The sequence below is a fragment of the Cannabis sativa genome, chromosome 1 (assembly GCF_029168945.1).
Source record: "Cannabis sativa cultivar Pink pepper isolate KNU-18-1 chromosome 1, ASM2916894v1, whole genome shotgun sequence".
Taxonomy (NCBI): domain Eukaryota; kingdom Viridiplantae; phylum Streptophyta; class Magnoliopsida; order Rosales; family Cannabaceae; genus Cannabis; species Cannabis sativa.
The window spans coordinates 12557257-12577177 of NC_083601.1; the positions used below are offsets into that span (position 1 = coordinate 12557257).

Here is a 19921-nt window from a genome sequence, read left to right on the forward strand (position 1 = left end):
GTCACATATTAGTTAAGTTCGGTGGTCGGGTTAGAACCCGTAACCCAAAAAATATTAAAAATTAAAAACTGTTTTTTTTATTAAAAAATTAATACATTTACTTACCTGTCTTTCCTATTCTTATTCCACTATTCTGTAAAACTAAATTACATTTAAATTTTTAATCATTTTCAAATTTCAATGAATTAATAAATGAATCTGAATAGGCTATTCATATTCTAAATTCTAATCTATTTATCTTTTCTTCTTCAATCTTCATTCTTCACTTTCAGACTTTCAGTTAATATATTATATTTATAATATTCACTATTTATCACACACACACACAGTCAGCCCTCCAAGCTTGCTTAGCAAGCATTGCTTGGTTAAAGTGCATAAAAGAATGAAACCCCATACCCCCACTATCCTTCCTTTTACACATTAGTTTCCAAGAACGCCAATGAACCTTATTGCCATTCTCATTTAAGCCCCACCAAAAATTAGCCATCATGGACTCAAGTTGGTTGCAAAAGTATGCTGGTAGTCGAAAGCAACTCATGGCGTAAGTTGGAATGGATTGGACAACCGCTTTTAGTAGCACTTCGCGTCCACCAGCCGAAAATATTTTCTCACTCCAACTATGCATAAGACGCCATAATTTCTCCTTGATATCACTAAACATACGCTTCTTATCCCTACCAGAATAAGATGGCAAGCCCAAGTATCGTTCATGGCATTCACAGATAGGCATTCGCAGATGTCGATGGAAGAAAACTTGAGATGCAAGTGTTGTGTTTGGAGAAAAGGACATCACCGATTTTTCTGTATTGAGAACTTGACCCAAAGCTCTGCGATAAATATCCAAGGAGCTTTGAATAGCAAGGCAGGAAGACTCATTTGCTTGACAGAAGAGGAGGCTGTCATAAGCAAAGAACAAATGTGAAATCGATGGGGCATGTCTTGGAAGTTTAAAACCATGTAAGCGGCCAGTAGCTTCCTCGTGTTGTAACAGTCTTGACAAGGCTTCAAAACATATGAGAAACAAGTATGGCGATAGTGGACAACCTTGACGAAGCCCTCTTGAAGGAAGAAGTGAACCCGTGACTTCTCCATTTAAAATGAATGAGAAACTGTTTGTACGAAGGCAGCTCATAACCAAAGTAATCCATTCACCAGCAAACCCCATTTTACCCATAACCCTTTCTATGAATCCCCACTCCACCCGGTCAAAAGCTTTACTCATATCCAGTTTCAGAGAGGCAATGCCTTTGCGCCCCGAGGTTTTGTTCTTGATAGCATTGACCAGTTCAAAAGCTACAAGAACATTGTCGGTGATTAAATGGTTGGGCAAGAAGGCACTTTGTGAGTCGGAGATGACATAAGGGAGGATGTGTTTGAAGCGATTAACCAGTACTTTGGTGACAAGCTTGGAGATTACATTACAAAGACTGATTGGTCGGAAATCTTGCATTCCCTGAGGTTTCTTGATCTTGGGGATAAGTGTAATAAGGGTTTTGTTGAAACTTGTTGGATCAGCCCCATCATTCAAAACACTCAAGACAGTTGTTGTGACTAAATTACCAATCACAGCCCAATTGTGTTGATAGAACATAGGAGACATACCATCGATACCGGGGCTCGTGTCAGGAGCCATAGAATGCAGTGCTACTTCGACTTCAGAGGCTTCAAAAGGCTTGAGAAGATCAGCATTCATCTCAGATGTGATTGTAGTAGGAATGGCATTTAAAGTGGTAGCAACAACATCCTCATCTAATGTAGAAGCTGTAAAAATCTCAGCAAAATAGTCATGGATAACAGCTTCCATTTCGTGTTTAGCAGAGACACGAGTACCATTCTCAAGTTGCAGAAATTTTATTGTGTTATTAGACTTCCTGGCCGATGCTTTAGGATGAAAAAACTTGGTGTTGCGATCCCCCGCATTTAACCAATCAACACGTGAGCGTTGTTGCCAATAGATTTCCTCCTGCTCCAATAATTCGTCCAAAAAAGCTTCAGAAGTCTTCAAATTATTTACTGATTCAGCAGAACGAAATGGACTGTTATTGAGAGCTTCCACTTTGGATTGAGCATCAGAAATTTTCCTCTTCATATTGCCATATTTGTCAATATGCCACTTTTGGAGATTCAAAGCACACTCCTGAATATTAGTAAGGACAGCAGCAATAGGATCAGCATTTGGTGAAGAATTCCAACTTGCTGAGATTATTTCTTTGCTTTGCGAGTCAAATAGCCAAAGTTTCTCAAAACGAAACCTGCTGCGTCTTTTTTCTAGCTGGAACCGAGAGCTAGCAGGAGCAAAAGTAGCTGATATTGCCCGGTGATCTGAGCTGTAATAGTCAAGATGCAACACGTGAGGGGCACAAAAAAGACTTCCCCAATGATGGTTCACAAAACACCAATCCAAACGCTCCTTAAGAGTGTTTACACCAGAACGATTTTTAATCCAAGTAAAGGGGTCCTCTTCAAAGCTAGTCTCATGTAATTTACAATGATCAAGAGTCTTACGAAACGATTCCATTTGCCTTTCACTCCCGAAGCAGCCTCCCGATTTATCTTCATTGGAAAGGATTTCGTTAAAGTCCCCAATGGCTATCCAAGGGAGTGATGGAGAAACATCAGCTAGGCGTTGCAAAAGCAACCATGAATCAGCCTTACGTTGAGCATCAGGTGCACCATAGAAGCCTGATAGATGAAAGGTAGCATCATTCTCAGCCTTAACAAGACAATCAAAGAATGTTCGGCCCAAGTTCAGAAGTGTAACATCAATATTCTGATGCCAAAGAAGCATCAGTCCACCACTTAAGCCATTTCGAGGTGATTCCAAGCCATTTGGAAAGTTTAAGATTTGTCGAAAACGGGAAATGGAATTCTGTGACAGCTTTGTTTCCATAAGAAACAAAATGTGGGGCGATTGTTGTTTAACAAGCAATCGAAGATGCCTAAATGCATTCGGGTTCCCCAATCCCTGAGCATTCCAACTTAATATTTTCATAAGGAGTCGCGGGATTGCAAAGAAATCTCCGCGGAATCATCAATGAAGCCATCCGAATCCATATCATCATAGGAAACATTGTGGCTTGAGATTTCTCCCATAGATAGTGGTGTTGGAACATAGTTGTTTTGGTTGCGGCATCGTTTGAGGAACTGTTTGACAGAGAGGTTATCATTTTGTCTCTTGATCACAGGCGTGGGAGGGACATTTTCCTTGTTGCTGACAGAAGAAACAAGTGTTGATGTTGATATTGTAGGAAAGGATGTTGTAGAGGCAGCAGTCGAGTAAGCAGGGACAAGTGGAGTAGGTGTTAAGGTTGGAGGATATGTGGCAAAAGGGAAGGAAGGGGAAGATGCATGTCCAATATCTGGTGTTAGAGCAAGTCCTTTCATTTTCTTAGAAGTTTTTTCGTGATGAGTCCCGTACGAAGTTTCTTCCTAAGATGAAAGCAGCTTTGCTTCAAGTGAATTCACTGGATTGCCATCATTGTACCTGAACCTCACACTCGCTTTTTAAGACCTTTCGTTGCTCTCACAAGCTGTAGTTATATAAGAATAAAGAAAGTTTAGGGGGTTCACAACTGACTTGAGTTATAACAACCTGGTTCGCTGCGTAGAACTCGTAAATATGAGTTGGGATCATAGGAGTGAGTAATCCGCATGCCAGCGAAACTATTGGAGAGATCATCGTCAACGGGGACCCGTAACGAAAACGACAAGAGACAGCAGAATGGCAAGGAGTTGGAAAGGTGAAAGGGCGGAAAACCAGAAAGATAGCCCATGCGGCTTCCACAGAAACGGATTTCTCACAATCCACAAGGTCTTATAAAAAAACTAGAATAGAAGAGGTCCAACAGTGGAATTTCATATTCTTCTTCTTCTCTAAAATCCCTCAGGCTTAGGTCTTTTTCGGTGCCCATCCTCTACAGCTTCTCCGCAGAAGAAATCCATGCGCATTCATGTACAAACCAGTGCAGACGAAGTAACACGAATATCTCCGGTAGTCAGTCTATTTCCATCAGCCGGCCGGTGGGAGCGAGAAGTTTGGGATATGTTTGGTGTTTCTTCCATCAATCATCCGGATCTACGCCGTATATCAACAGATTATGGTTTCGAGCACGTGCTTGAATTGAAGCAAAGCACGCACATTGTCGTGTTCAGGCCTGACTCCCTTGAGGATGATGCGTACCCTCTTGGCCTATGAATAATTGCTTTCTCCATCCAGCTGCTCACACTGAAGCGTCTGCACCAACTAAATCGGAAGCAACATTCGAAAGACGAGAGTAGGCTCCAGGAGGATCAAAAGACTAATTCTTGGTCCAATAATAAGCTCATTCTCAAAGTCCTACCTTTCCGAAATTCCCGACTTTCAAACTCAAACTTCCGAATTTGCTTCCTGCGTCTATTCAATCAACTACAGAGACAGCCCGCCTTGATTATGCTTTTGATTCTGATCCGTTTTCCAATCACTTTGAAAAGATTGTCTTTCTACACGGACTTGATCTTTCTTTTCATTCAAAAGAATCAAGGCGGGCTCGAGAGACCTTAAGGACCCTTCGCTCGCCCGCGTATAAATACCAGTCAAATGGGCGACATTGTGACTAATATCAGCTTTTTTTACAGAGTGTGACTGTGATGTTGGAAGAGTAGTTGATTGTGAAAAAAGAGCAGGAGGGAAATTGGGAATGGTAGAATTAACACCATGAGAAACAATGTTACTGGAAATGTCAAAAGTTGCTGAAAGTGGAGCCAGCGGGGCAGTATTGGAGGGCAAAGATGATGGTGGATGGGTAGTAATTGGGTAAGAGTTGGTAGGCAAGATATGCTAAGTGTTGGCTGAGAGATATTAGGGGTGGAAAGTGTTTCATCTTCAGTCATATCTCGAGGCTGTGGTTGGCCAGGCAAGTGTAAACGAGGAATGGTAGATGTAAGGGTGGTGCGAGCAAGGCGCGTGAGTAAAGGCCAAGCATTGCCTTTAGAAAAATCGGTGCGATACTTTTCATAACCAGTGGTAGGAAGTTTCGAACCCTTCATCCAAGGTCCATAAGGAAGATCATCATCATTGCCATTATCCATACGTTCCATGAATTTGATACACTTCTCAAATGGATGTCCAATAATACCACATTCAAAACAAAATTCCGGCAACCGCTCATAACGGAAATCTATCCAAAATTCATCTCGCACTTTAGGTAAACTAATCATTCTTCCACGGGGCAAAGGCTTGTTTACCATGAGTTTCACTCGGATGCGAAGAAAAGGACCCCATCCCTCATCAAGGGAGTCCTCATAAACATCTAAAAATTCACCAATGAGATTTCCCAATGCTCTAGCAAGGATCTTGGACTTACTTAAGAAGGGTAGACGATATACTTGAACCCAAAATGGAGTAGAGTTTAGATCAGTGACTGAGACATTTTGCAGAGCACTTGGTGTGTGCATCACAATGAGATGATTTTAAAAATGCCAAGGCTCTTTATTCATCACCTGAAACTTGTCCCCTGCACAACCAAAGGAGACCTTGAACATGTCTTCACCAAAGGCTGAAATCACAGCAGGAAATCGGCCTTTCCAGTGGTCGGACATTTGATTGATAAACATTGGTGGATGAACATAGGATTCAGTTAGAACACGAGCAATGAAGATGTGACTGGAGTGAGGAGTGGGAGATGCAGCAGCCTCCTCAAGAAGGGTGAAGACCGATCCTTCATCTTCAGTGAGAGACAGAGTAGAGTTAATTGCATTCATAAGTGGATCCATAAGCAAAAGTACATCAAAGAGGGTAGCAATGATCAGTAGAAAAGGTGGTCGAAAAGAAGGAGAGACTGGACGATGAGGAATGAAGCCAGGAAAATAACTGAAAAGGGGAGGGAAAACCAATTTTGAAATGGAGAAGACAGTTAGGGGAGGAGGAGAAAGTAGTTAGGATACATAACCGCCACAGACCAAAAAAGGCACCAATTAAAAATTCCTTAGTGTGTTTTTTAATCTATTATTGGTTTATACATTTGTTTTTTTTTTAACAACAATTGCTCTTCATTTTTGCATTTACATTTATCTTCTTAAAAAAAACGAGAGAAATTTGCTTTGCACGTACAGGTGGTTAAAATTGCATACACGTGTATCAATGACTGAAAAAAAAATAGTCTATGGTTGTTCTACGGTTTAAATATGAATAATAAATTAATCTCCTGAATTTGTAGATTCCAAGTTTCTACATCGGAACAAAAATCTCAGGTATTAAAATCTAGAATCCAAGAAGGTAGCAATGATCAAATCTATAAATATGAATACCAAATGTAGCTAAGCCAGCATACATATATTCCTCTGAAAGTAATTGAGAAAAAAATCATGCATAGCATATCATAATATATACTCCATTATTTTCTTTGTTCTTGCAAATGAAACCATAGATAAATAAGTACTGCTCCTCCTCTCAACTATGGATCGATGGTGGGTGCCTGTTACCAATGGGGTTAGGTCCTGATGGAATTTTGGGACCATTTCCTTTAACAAGCTTTCTGGAATTGGCCTTTTTATTATTATTATTATATTTTTAAATGGAAATGATAAGAAGAAAAATTCTTGTTAGTCACTTTAACATGTGTTCATGAATTACAAATGTAAATCAATTATATATATGCATAAAAACTTACCCAAGTAACTAGCATTTGTCGTAGAGCTAAAGTATTTTTTGCTGGTGTACTTGCTCCATGTAGTTTAACTAATAAGTCAAAAACATATCATGATCAGTACAAATGTTACCAAAAAAAAAAACAATGTTTGAGTCTCTCAAGCTGTTCATAATCATTTCTACTAAACAAATGGTACCATTATCGGATGCAGCACTGAGGTAATGTGGAAAAGAAGCAACCAGCAAGAGGAGTGCATAGAGAAAATAAGCAAGAATTTGTTTCCTCTTCATCTTGTTTTGGAGTATAGACATAGAGTTTATTAAGGCTTGTTGGAGGGTTGGAAGGAGTATAAAATTTAAGGCATGGTGTATTTATAAGCATGATAAGCTATTCTTGTGATTTACTTTTATGTTTTATGATTTGCTTAGTAGAAAAAAGAGAGAGCTGGGAATCCAATGATATGCTACTTCTGTTCAGATTGAGTTGGTTGATAAGGAGAGAGAGTTATTGTCCTAAAGTATTAATATTGGAAAATTTTACGGTGCACTCTTTAAAAATAGATGTATCAATATATTTTTTTTTCTTCGTGTTTTCATCATCTGTTAGATAGTCTCACAGTGATAATAGAATATATAAAAAAAATAAATTACTCTTTTTATTGCCAATTAATTTTATAATAAAACCTCATTTATCTTAAAATCACCTAATATTATCATATACAAAGGTATATTATTGTTCTATATGGTGAAAGTAATGGTATGTTAACTTAGTTTGGATGCTTTTATTTTGAGCCCGTACATTTTTAAGAAAGTATATATATACCAAGATATTTTCATGCTCAAGTAATCAATTTATTTTAAGAGTTATATGCAAATATTATATCAATGGCTAATTATCAAAAAATGATTTATGTATATTTTACCATGCCCAAGTCCAAAACCCAAGATGTTTACAGTTAATTAATCCTAATTCATTGTCAATGAGAAAAAGTAACAAAAGGCTAGGCATCATAATAATGTTGAAATGTTATTCCATAGCAATAATTTTGTAATGTCTGGTTGACTCCTAATCAGACAAGTTATAATGATAAATTAACACTGTTAGTTGGGATCTAATTTTTGTCTGCATTTTATTATGCAATTATTTGTATATATTTTTAACCCTTTTTCATTAAAGTTGGTTGTCTAATTACAGTGTCCTGTTATGCATGTGTTTGTACCTTTTCCATTCTCTCAAGACTCTTGATCAGAAAAACTAAACTTGTTTGAGAAATTTTTCTCTCTACTGGTTTCTTTTTGTTGTGTCTTTAACTATAAATTTTTGGGGAATAATATTACATACTATTAGGAAAGAGTGTATTTAGCATGTTTGGTTTGTTGTAATCAACATTGTAATGGAATCATGATTACAATTCTAATGTTTAGTTTGCCTTTAAACTCTTGTAATGACATTTCATTGTAATCACTATTACATCACTTGTATGAAAAGTAATTACATTCCCATACCTTACGAATCTTCATTACAATTACTTAAAATGACTATCTTACCCTTATTTTATACTTTTTCTTACTAAAGTAGGGATAATTTTGTCAATTTACTATCTATTTCAATATTAATTCTAATAACAAACCAAACATAACAATCAATTCCTATTACGATTCTTATTCTATTACATTACTATATTCCATTCCACCAAACCAAACACCACCTAAAGTACCTAATATTATCCTATGTGACGTTTTATAATTAGTTACTAATTTTTTATATTATTTATTAAATTAAAATATATAAAAATTAATATTAAAATACATTTATAGTGATACGACACTTTTGTGGTAATATTTTAAAATGCCTTTTTGGCATTTCTTCCTGGAAAAAATTAATAAGCAAACCTCAAGGGCAGCATATTATATAATAAAAAATCAAAAAAATTACTTTTACAATAATCTATTTTGTTTATAAATTCAAATTTGACTAAATCTCACACCTAAATTCCAAAACGTCATATGTTCATAACTCTTCAAGCTTACTCTCACACTCTATACACTTCACATTCCCTTTCACTCGTCACTTCAAAACCCACTCTTTTTCTCTCACACTTACACACAAAAATTCTACATATTTAGAGTTCTAAAAGCATTAGGATACTATGAATTGGTCACCAACACAGCTCCTCTTCACACAAAATAATAATTATACCCAAATTTAAACTTTATAAATATATTAAAAATTTTGAGTCAGTATCTTACGATCTCGACTTTGCCGCAATATCTCTAAACTTTACAATTCAAACAATCAATGAGAGTAAACATATATTGAGCTCATAATCTCTTTGAATTAGTCTTGAACACTTGCATTAACATTCTTCATTCTCTGGGTATGATCGTATTAACTTTCTTAGAAACTATTCTTCAGAAGTTGGGGTTCATGGAAAGATGGATTAGTCTTATCATGAGTTGTGTTTCCTCAACTAAATATATGATTATCCATGGGAGATATGTTTTGGGCTCTCTTACTCCAACTCGAGGTATTAGATAAAGCGATCTCCTTTCACCTTATCTTTTCAACTTTTGTGCGAAAGGCCTTTCAGTAATATAAGTATGAGAATAATGGATGAATTCATAGTTGCGAAGCGGCCAACGGGGCACCTCGTGTTTCTCACATGCTCTTGGCAGACGACAATTATCTCTATTGCAAGGCCACGGTTGAAGAGGCAATTAAAATTCAAGAGCTGCTTCAAAAATTTGAGATGGCTTCAGGGCAACAAGTAAACTTTACTAAGTCTTCGATCTTTTTCAGTACCAGTACGGAGTCACTAGTTTTTAGCCACCTTTGTTCCCTCCTAAGGTTGAGTGTCGCGATTGGGGATAGCTTTCACTTAGGGCTGCCTAGCTAGCACTATGAATCGCAATAAAACAACAGTGTTGGGTTACCTCAAGACTAAAGTTCGTAAGCACCTTCTAAGTTGGGAAAGTAAGTTTCTTTCGCGTGCTGGAAAGGAGGTTCTTATGAAATTTGTGGTCCAAGTGCTGCCTAGCTATGTCAAGAGTGTGTTTCTAGTACTTCCTTTGGATATAGGTAGAGATATTGAGAAGCTAATGACAATGTTCTGGTGGCAGTCTAAGGGTGATCGTAAGGGGATTACTGGATGTCTTGGGACAAACTATGTAAACACAAAAAGGGTGGCGACATGGGGTTTTGCGACCTACACGATTTCAACCTTGCTCTTCTAGGGAAACAGGGATGGAGACTCTTAACAGAGCCAAATTCCTTAGTGTCAAAACTTTTCAAAGCAAGATACTATCCAAATGGTACTTTCTTATCAGCCCAGATTGGTTCCAGTCCGAGTTTTGTTTGGCGTAGTATTCTTGAATCTCAGGACCTAGTGAAAAGTGGAGCTCGTTAGTGTGTTGGTAATAGCGTATCTATTCCAGTTTTGGAGGAGTCATGCCTGCCTGATGATGGAAATCCCTTGATCGAATCTATCCATCCAGCTAATTTAGTCAATGCATCTGCTTCGAACCTGATATTAATGGATGGTTCGTGTTGGGAAAGTGAGCTTATAGCCGACTTGTTCACAGCAAGAGGCTAGCACTAATACTCAACATTCCCTTACAAATTTCAGCAACTATGGATCACTTGTTCTGGTGCAAAGAAACTTCAGGTTTGTACTCCGTTAAGAGTGCTTATCCGCTGCTCCAAAAACAAAAAAAAAAGTAAATGGTTCGATGACGAGGTTTCTATATTTTGGAACAAGCTTTGGAGCTTACAATTACCACCAAAAGTCTCTAATTTGGTTTGGTGCGCTAGATTGAACTATCTGCCAACACTAACTCAACTGTGATCTAAACGTGTTGACGTCTCGATTTTTTGCCCTGTTTGCCGAGAACATGAGGAGACCATCCTACATTGTTTGGTCACTTGTAGAGTGATTAAAGCATGCTAAAATTGAGTAGGGATTGGCACAAAAGTAGCAGCTAGTGCATCTTTTTTCGACTGGTGCAATGCAGTGTTTCAAAGTTTAAATACTGATCTGAAATTTACCTTGGTAACTATCTGTTGGGCAATTTAGAGTGCAAGGAACGATCTTATTTGGAACGTGAAGGAGGTAAAATTTCAGAACATTATTGTATTTGCTAAAACTTATCTTGATAATTGGAAGAAGGCTCAAAAATCTGATATGGATGCATCACAAGTTGAGCTTCAGTTGGGTAATGGAAAAGAGCATTGTACCTTACCAAAAGAAAACAGTATCAAGATTAATGTGAATGCAGCTTTGTTTGAGGGAGGTCATAGTTACGATTTGGGCCTAGTTGCAAGAGATGCCAAATGTATACTGATTGAAGGTTGTACCATTTTCTCCCATGGTAAAGTGGAACCCACCCTAGCCAAAGCTATCGGAGTTAGGGAAGCTCTTAGTTGGGTAAAGGTTTTAAATGTACAACAGATGAAGGTGGAAACTGATTGATTGTGTGTTGTTCAAGCCTTGCATAGCCCCTTGTCTATGGTATCTTTATTTGGTATCATGATTGTAAAAATTTGTTAGCAGGTCTTAAGAGTGTTTCTGTTTCTTTCGTTAAATGATCTGTTAATATAGTGGCTCATAATTTCGCAAAAGCTGCTATGTTATATCTTGGTCGTCATTTCAGTTTGGAGTATGTTCCAACTGATTTGCTACCTTATTTGATAGTCGAAGTTGTTGGTTAATAAAGTTGATTATTCCATTAAAAAAAACATTCTCCATTCTCTCACTCTTCTTATAAGAGTTAATGTATTCTTTCTTCAAACAATCACTAATTGTAATAAAAATTCTCACCAACTTGTTGATTTCTTTAGGAATAATTTTTTAAAAAAAAACACAAAAATAACAAAAGAATTACAAAAATACAGTTTGTACGGAGTTTTTAATATTTTTACGATTTTTTAGATTTTATTACATAAAACATGGTCTTTTGGTGTATTTTTATGTTGTATTCTTATTATTTTATTGTTGGTTTTTTGTTATTTGTATATTATTTCTTATATTACTTTGTTGTTGTTTTGATATAATTTTCTTGTTACTTTCATATAATTTTCTTGTTGTTTTTTTTATGTTTTTATAAAATACCGTAAAATATATATAAAAAATTAAACATAAAAATATAATTTTTTTATAAAAATAAGTGTTTCATGTAATTATTCTATTTTTTTAACTCTAAATGATGGTCATTTATGACTTCTGTCTACCTTCCCAATTCACTTGCTTTAAAATTTGGTGGGCTTTAGAAAAAAAAAATATTATTATGCCCTTATTAAAAGAATATGTAGTCTTTTAAAATTATTAAAAAATATATGTATAATTTTAATAAGAAAAAAAAATTAGGGGGCCCAACTGGGTAGACCCTAGGTGCTTAGGCCAAACCCGATTTTATACAAAATTGATTTCCAACTAATTTATAGAAATTATGCTTCTTTTAACTCTTTGCCACTAATCTCAACTTGCTGTGAGCTTGATGCAATTATCAGGAAATTTTGGTGGATAGGTAACGCTGAGAAGAATAGATTCATGGCCTTTAAGGCATGGGATAAAATCTGTCAACCAAAGTTAGTGGGTGGTCTTGGTTTACGGCGGTTCGAGGATATGAATAGAGCCTTGGTTTCTAAACTGGCTTGGAGTCTGGCTCAAAAGAAGGAGACACCTTGGGTTACTTGCCTCCTGAGTAAGTATTGTAGCAAAGACTCCTTCTGGGCAGTTGAGCCAAAGAATGGGGATTCTTTTCTTTGGAAGAGTATCCTGGCAACTCACAATATTGTCCTAAAAGGCTCGGTTACTCTTGCTGTTGAGGGAAAGTCCATTGATTTCTGGGCACAACCTTGGATTCCTTGGCTTGATCCAACCAGTTTTGCTCAGCTTTTGGGAAGCCTAGATAGGAGCAGGCTCTCAATCACTACTGTTGCTGATATTTTAACGAATGGAAGATGGAACAGTGAGGCTGTGATCGATATCTTTGGTGCTGAGAATGGAAGGAAAATTCTAGAAAGATTCCCCTTCATCATTCTGACCAAGTTGTGTGGAAAGGTAATGAGAATGATGTTTTTTCTGTTAAAAAAGTGCTTATCGTCTTGATCAAGAGCATCGGTTTGGGCAGAGGAGACTTCTGTGGAAATGGTTGTGGAGTTCTAAGATACACCCTAGGATTGGGATTCTATTGTGGAGAATCTTAAATGAGGCCATCCCCTTAAGAAGTAAACTCCCCTTCTGCAATGAGAAGAATTGTCTGTTGTGTGGCGAAGATTTTGAAACCAGTCTCCATGTTTTTAAAGACTGCCCAGTATCGAAAGCAATGTGGTTTCCAGGTCCTTTTCCTATTCGGTGTGATAACATTCCTGGTGATTCTTTTTTGGAATTTGTTGAAAATCTAATGCTTGCTGTGTCTACCGTGGATAGAATCCCTTTGCTTTGCTTCATAAGGTGTCTATGTCAGGAGATTTGGAATCTAAGAAATAAGATCATTTTCAAAGGTTCTGCCATTGATATGGCTTTGCTCAAGAATCAGATTCTTTCTAAGTGGATTGAAATCTCTGAAGTGTCTCAGTCCTCTATTTCAAGTTTGGAGGTTGATGGTGTCAACTCGGTCTCGGATTGCTTCATTCGTAATGAAACCCCTGTGGTGATGATGACGGACGCTTCTTGGCAGAATGGAACAGCAGGTCTTGCTGCAGTGAAGGTGGATCTGAGGAGTGGTTACTGGGCTTACATGATGCAAAAATCAGTTGCAACATCTCCATTAGAAGCAGAGGTAAAAGCTATTCATATGGCTTTATCCTGGGCTGTGCAATGTAAGTGGAATCAAGTGTGTGTGTTGTCTGATTCGATTACTGCTGTTCAGGCTTTCCAGCAGAGGAAAAACGTTTCTAATTGGAAGCTTTTAAATATTTCCTTATGTACTTTAGATTTAATTAAGGTTTTTAATGTTTGTATTTTCTCTTATATCAATCGGCGTAGCTTATCTTTTGTTGATGGATTGGCAAAAAAGCTAGGATATCTAGTGAAATTGCTGAAATTTTCCAAGGGGAGGGAATTCCCCCTGCGGTTCCCATCGTTTTCTCTGTTTAATAGAACTTTTGTTCCTTCAGAAAAAAAAAATAGTAATTTTACTATTTTTTGCATACTAGTAGAGTGTACAAAGTTATAGGGTTTTGTCAACAATATTAAAGGTATAGTAAAGTTATCTACTATACTAAATAATATCTTTTGTAATGACAATGAGAAAAAAGAGTCTACAAAGTTATGACATTAAATTCCTCTTTATTGTAAAAACATGTCTTACATCAATTAATGCTCTCACAATGTCATTTAAGATGTGTAATAATAGCGCATCTCATTTTGACCAAATCAAACCAAATTTTGGTTGAATACACTAAGGTCTACACTGTTAATTTTTTTTTTAAAAAAAGATATATATATACATATATATATATGATGAGTCCATATTTATCTTATAAATATAATTAATTTATTTATTAATATTCTTAAATTGATTCTTTAAATTATTGATTAGTGTGATTTTAATTTGTTAGGTTATTTTAAATATTATTCATCCATTTAGAGTCTTTTGGAGGGATTTTAACATATTTTGGTGGAAAATAATGGAAGTCGGCGAGCTCGATTGTACAAGGCGGAACTTAATTGTAAATTCGGAGGAACTTAAATGCAGAATTGGACTTGGAGCTCAACATGAAAGTTTTAGATCTTGTTCTTAGCTTTCCAGAACATCTTGAATCATCCAATTCCGAGTAATATTGAGATAGTTATGGCCAAAATACTATCAGTCGTCGCAGTAGGAAATTTCTAAAAAAAAAGATAGCGAAAATAAAGATAAATTTTCAAGAAGAGTTGCGATTTTTTATCTTTTGTTTAAAAGATGAGTTATCTTTATCTTTTAGCGAGATATTTCCTAATACTATTATAAATAGAATCCTAATTCTAAGAGAATTTATCTATCCACTATAAATAGAATCCTAATTCTAATAGGATTCAACTTACTTTCCTATTACTATAAATAAGACCTCTTAGACTACAAATGGAGGAGGAATCCAAAAACTACAAATTAAATATTATGATTTTCATTAATGTCTAGTTCTGAGTAGTTTTCTTTTAGTTAAGGGTTATTTCAAAACTCGAAACATGAATTCTTAATTTTATTATTGAATGTTAATTTTTAGTTTCCATTACATCAAATTGCTTCTATTCTTCTATGTTCAATGTTATGACTACTGTTTTAATCTTGTTTAGACGGCCGCTAAATTAGGTTTAACTTTAATCTACCGTCATCTTAGAATTACTATTCACCTAATAGTCTAGGATTCTAAGTGTTTGTGACAAATTACAATTTGTGATGAAGAATAGAACCTAGGTTAAATGAATTATATGCTTCATTGATTTGTTGTCTAGATTAGTCTATCTCCATAAATCTCAATGCTTTATCTAAGTTAAATAAATTGCATGCTTCATGGATTTACTGCTTTAGGTAAAAGAATTAATTATTGAGCGCTTCGCCTTGATTACATACAATAGGGAGATTGGGATAATTGACTGCTTCAGCGTTATCTGCGGGATTAATAGTTTGATTGGAAACTGAAAATTACATTCTTTAATAGGAATTAGGAATGATTGTTGAGGGTGGCGAATAACCTTTAACTAGTTTCTCATATCGTATTCTTTACTTTAAATTTGTTATTTTCTTTAATTTTTATTTTGATTCTAATCTTCAAAACCCCTCTTTTTCCTAATTCTTACTAATTTGTGAATAATTAAATAAACATAGTTCTCGTGGGATCGACCCTTACTTACGATTATACTAAAATAATTGGAAGTATTGGAATTAAAAAAATAGTAAATTTGTTGTGGCTTACGACACACATCAATATATACTAGGTGATTGTTACGTGCCAAGCCACGTAGTGTTAGTTTTATTTAATATTTTAGTTTTTTATTTTAATTAATAATTAAAATAGTATAATTATTTGAACGATTTGTTTTATAAAAATAAAATATGTGTCAGTATATTTAGTAAGTAAAACATAGTTGTGTTATAATAATGTAAGTTATTAATAGTAAAATGTACATTAATCTTCTAACTGAAAAAAGTTCTATTATTTCATTTCATATCTAATAATAGCTACACAACTATATATTTATAGACTTTCACATTCTTTGCAAATTACTAATAAGCACCAATAATATTTTCATATTCTAATATTTTTCAACCTTCTCCTCTTGGTGGTAAAATTAAAAATAAAACTAAAAATAAGCACAAACATATAAGGTAAATACTAATTATAGCCCATTTATTTTTTTTTTTAATTATTTTTTTAAGCCCAAGCCCAAAAATCTCTAAGCCAACACAATCAATCTTCTTTTATATTATCTTTTCTAGATATTTTATCTATATTTTTCTTTTTTAAAAAATAAATAAAAAAATTATTAATATTCTCCCAAGATAGGTTTGTTAGAGAGATATGTGGCTAAGATGATTTTTTTAATTTAAAAAGAGATTATTAATATTTAAAAGATTGTTTATTTAAAAGATTGTTTAATTTTTTGAGTTTAATTATTGGGTTTATTTTTTAACGGGAGATCAAATCGTTAAATTTAACAGAATATTCTTTTATTTTTAAGTATATTCTGTTAAACCAAGAATGTTAAACCAAGAAATGTCGTTAGATAGGCACTTTTAATATATAAAGATATAATGTTTCACCAATTAAACTGAATTATAGTAGAAATATTGGTATGTATCTTGCGAGGCAGTCTATTAAAGAATTTTTCATTACGATATTTATATTGACAAATTATTATTAAATTGTAGAGAGTGAAATTAAAAATTTAAACGAAGTCTCTAACTTTTATTTATAAGCCTAATAAAATGGAATATGGCTAGAAGCCTAGAAACAAGAATCTATATTATTACTCTATTAGATGATTTAAGAATCATCCATTCAGTCAGAATTCAAAAAACAGAAAAGAAAAAAATAACAGAGATCATATGATAAATCAGTGATTTTATTTTTCATGCACATCAATAATAAGTAAAAGATAGAAGAGAAGAACTTTTTGGGGTAGTTGCACAAGGTATTTATGATTGACTAATAAGACTATCTTAAATGGTAAAATCAAACATATTAACAGTGTTCTACTAAACATGCTGAATGGTTCTAAGGATGCTTTCAAGTTTGTTCATTGACTTTTTTTGGAGCTTATAGTACACATTCTGCAATTTCTATTTAGAATTTAGTTTCTTTATTTTGATAGTTTTAGGTTTCCAGTTGTTTTTCAATAAGATTGTTTTTTTATAGGAACTTTCCTAGTTACTTATCTTTTAAGGTGTATGTTTGTATCATGTATGTAGTGGGGTGATAGTTAATGATAGATATACATTTTAGACAGAAAACGAGGTTATCATGTATTTAGATTAGATTTTATGAGTTGGGTTGGTAGGTTGTATAAGAGTTGTATTGTATTAAATAATAAAAAATACTATGTTTAGATAAAACAATATATTATATTAATTATTAAGACTAAAAAATCTTAATACAATGTAAGTTGTATTATTTAATACATAATAAATAGTTTGTATTAGCTTGTATTATAATATTTATAAATGATTCGGGATCAAACTCAATCTCTGATCTGGATTCACGGACCAGAATCCAAACCCAAACCCGAGACAGAGATTTGGACTCGGACCCCAGACCTAGACTCGGGACCCGAAGTCAGTGCTAGGGTCGAGTATATTGAAAATATATTATAATTTTACACAATCTATTAATACAAGTCAATACCAAACATGGTATTGTATTAAATAATACTAATACAATACAACACAATACAATACAATACAATACGACGTACTAAACGAGCATTATTATTATTATTATTATTATTATTATTATTATTATTATTATTATTATTATTATTATTATTATTATTATTATTATTATTATTATTATTATTATTATTATTATTATTATTACGCTTCCAATCTATAAGTATGAGTATGTGTAGGGGTGGACAACATCCAATCCAGTCTAATTGGACCGAAGTGATCCAATCCAATCTAATTACAAAAAAATTGGATATCTAATTATAATTGGATTAGGTTGAATGCAAAAAATTATATTCTAATTGGATTTGATCAGTTATGAGATGTCAATCTCAAAATCTAATTAAAATTTAATCCAATCAAATTATATTTATATATGTTAAAAAATTATTTATGAAGGAAGAGATAACAAAAATGTAATTTTTTGCTATTATGAAATGTTTATGAAGTAAGGGTTGATCAATTAAGTATTCAAAGTCTTGTCTAGGGAATGATCTGAATTTTAGATGTATACATAAGGAAAGTCATGTGTAATGAAAAATGCAAGCACGACTTGGGGAAAGATCGTTAACGATATCTATTATATAGGCTTTTATTATATATTTTTTATTTTCTAAAAATAATCTACTCCATCCGACTAGTTTCGGGTTCAAGTCTCAGGCAACCCATTATACTTAATAGAGTAATTTACAGCATAAATACTTAAGTTTAACTTTCAGTTGCAAATAAATACCTAAGTTTAATTTTTGGCGGTAATAATACCTAAGTTATATTTCTGAAACTCTGTAGGTACCTAACCGTTAAATATTAAGTCATTAAATCCACGTGTCATTTTCTTATTGGTATATTTGAACTAATTTTTTTTTAAATAATAAAAATTTAATGACTTGGACCAATCAGGGAGTGCCACGTGGCAATTTACTTAATCAGGTACCTACAGAAGTTCCAAAATTATAACTTAGGTATTATTACCGCTAAAAATTAAACTTAGGTATTTATTTTGAAATCCTATGTCTATAAATAGAGACATATAAATAAGGGTCTAGATATATTTTTTGATGTTGAGACTGGTTGACATGCGTATATAAGTCATGTTATACTGTTGAATAACAAGCTCTCAATTCTCTATCTCTATTTATAGAGAATTCATGTGCTTGGGAGTCCGTGATGATTAATGATTAAATAAACCAAGATTTTACCATGACTGCAATTTTAGAGAGACGCAAAAGCGAAAGCCTTTGGAGTCGTTTTTGTAACTGGATAACCAACACCGAAAACCACCTGCATGTTCAGTTAATTCAATAGCTTTTTTTATTGCTTTGCGAAATGAAACTCTATTTTTCAATTATCCGGCTATAAATTCTGATAGAATATTAGGGTGTCCATAAAGATTTGATATTCTTGTAATAGCAATGTTAAGTTTTTAGTTCATCGAATGTAGTTCTTTTCTTACATTCATCTGTAATTCTTATATTTATTTATATAATAAAAAATATTAAAAAATACAATATTAATTATATTTTTATTGATTTTTTTGTTGAATTTGTAACACTTGATTGTTTTGTATATTTATTCTGATGATGTTTTGTTCTATTTTATTGCTTAGCAATGTTATTGTTATAATTATTTTACTTTTAGTTGTATTATAGTTGTAACGATGATATGTTTATAGAGTATTAAATTTAAATAAAGAGTGGTGTTTAGTTTTTAAGTATTTTTTTATATTTTTAAGTTAATATTAAAATTTTGGTGTATAATTGAATATCCAATCGAAAACTGATTCAATCCAATTAGTAAATGAACTGAATTTCGAAGTCTAATTGAATTGGATCAAATGATTTTTTTTCAAATCCAATTATTAATTAAATTGGATCAAATAAGGAGAAAAATATTTAATTGGATTGAATACCCAACCCTAAATATGTGTGGTGAATTATTAAGGAAAACATATATCATTTTTACAAATAATAACTTTTCTTATTCATTTTACCAAATTAAAATTTGCTCAATCGAGTTGATAAAGACTCAAATCTATTTTTTTAAAAAATAAAAAATAAAATAAAACAATAATAATAACTTAGATTAACAGAACATTTTCTGCCACGAAATGGGCATTTGGTCTAGTGGTATGATTCTCGCTTAGGGTGCGAGAGGTCCCGAGTTCAATTCTCGGAATGCCCCTTTTGCTAACTAATTTGCTTATTTTATTAATTTTTTTTTCTTTTTTTACATAAAGCTAGGTGACTTCACCTAATTTTTTTAAGAAAAAAAAAACAACTAAAAGTAAGAAGTAAAGAATTCATCATTAGTAAGTTTCGTCCTAGTGCATATGTTTAAGAATATATATATATTTTTTTTTTAAAGAAATTCAAATTTATTAAGAAAAATTCACTGTTACAGAAGAACTCTAAAATCGAAAATAAGTATCTA

General features: G+C 33.6%; 1 protein-coding gene and 1 non-coding gene across 2 annotated transcripts; one reads left to right on the forward strand and one right to left on the reverse strand.

Annotated features, from left to right (window-relative positions):
- Positions 1–6252: 6252 nt before the first annotated feature.
- LOC133039931 (CLAVATA3/ESR (CLE)-related protein 46-like) lies at positions 6253–7062 on the reverse strand. Its single transcript, XM_061119066.1, has 3 exons — positions 6823–7062; positions 6648–6715; positions 6253–6523 (listed from the first exon to the last, which is right to left on the reverse strand). Exons 1-3 carry the CDS (start codon positions 6935–6937, stop codon positions 6428–6430), a joined length of 279 nt encoding a protein of 92 aa, XP_060975049.1. The 5' UTR covers positions 6938–7062; the 3' UTR covers positions 6253–6427.
- A 12538-nt stretch (positions 7063–19600) lies between these two features.
- Positions 19601–19672, forward strand: TRNAP-AGG (transfer RNA proline (anticodon AGG)). The gene has a single exon. It is a non-coding gene; the product is annotated as a tRNA-Pro (tRNA).
- The last annotated feature ends 249 nt before the right edge of the window (positions 19673–19921 follow it).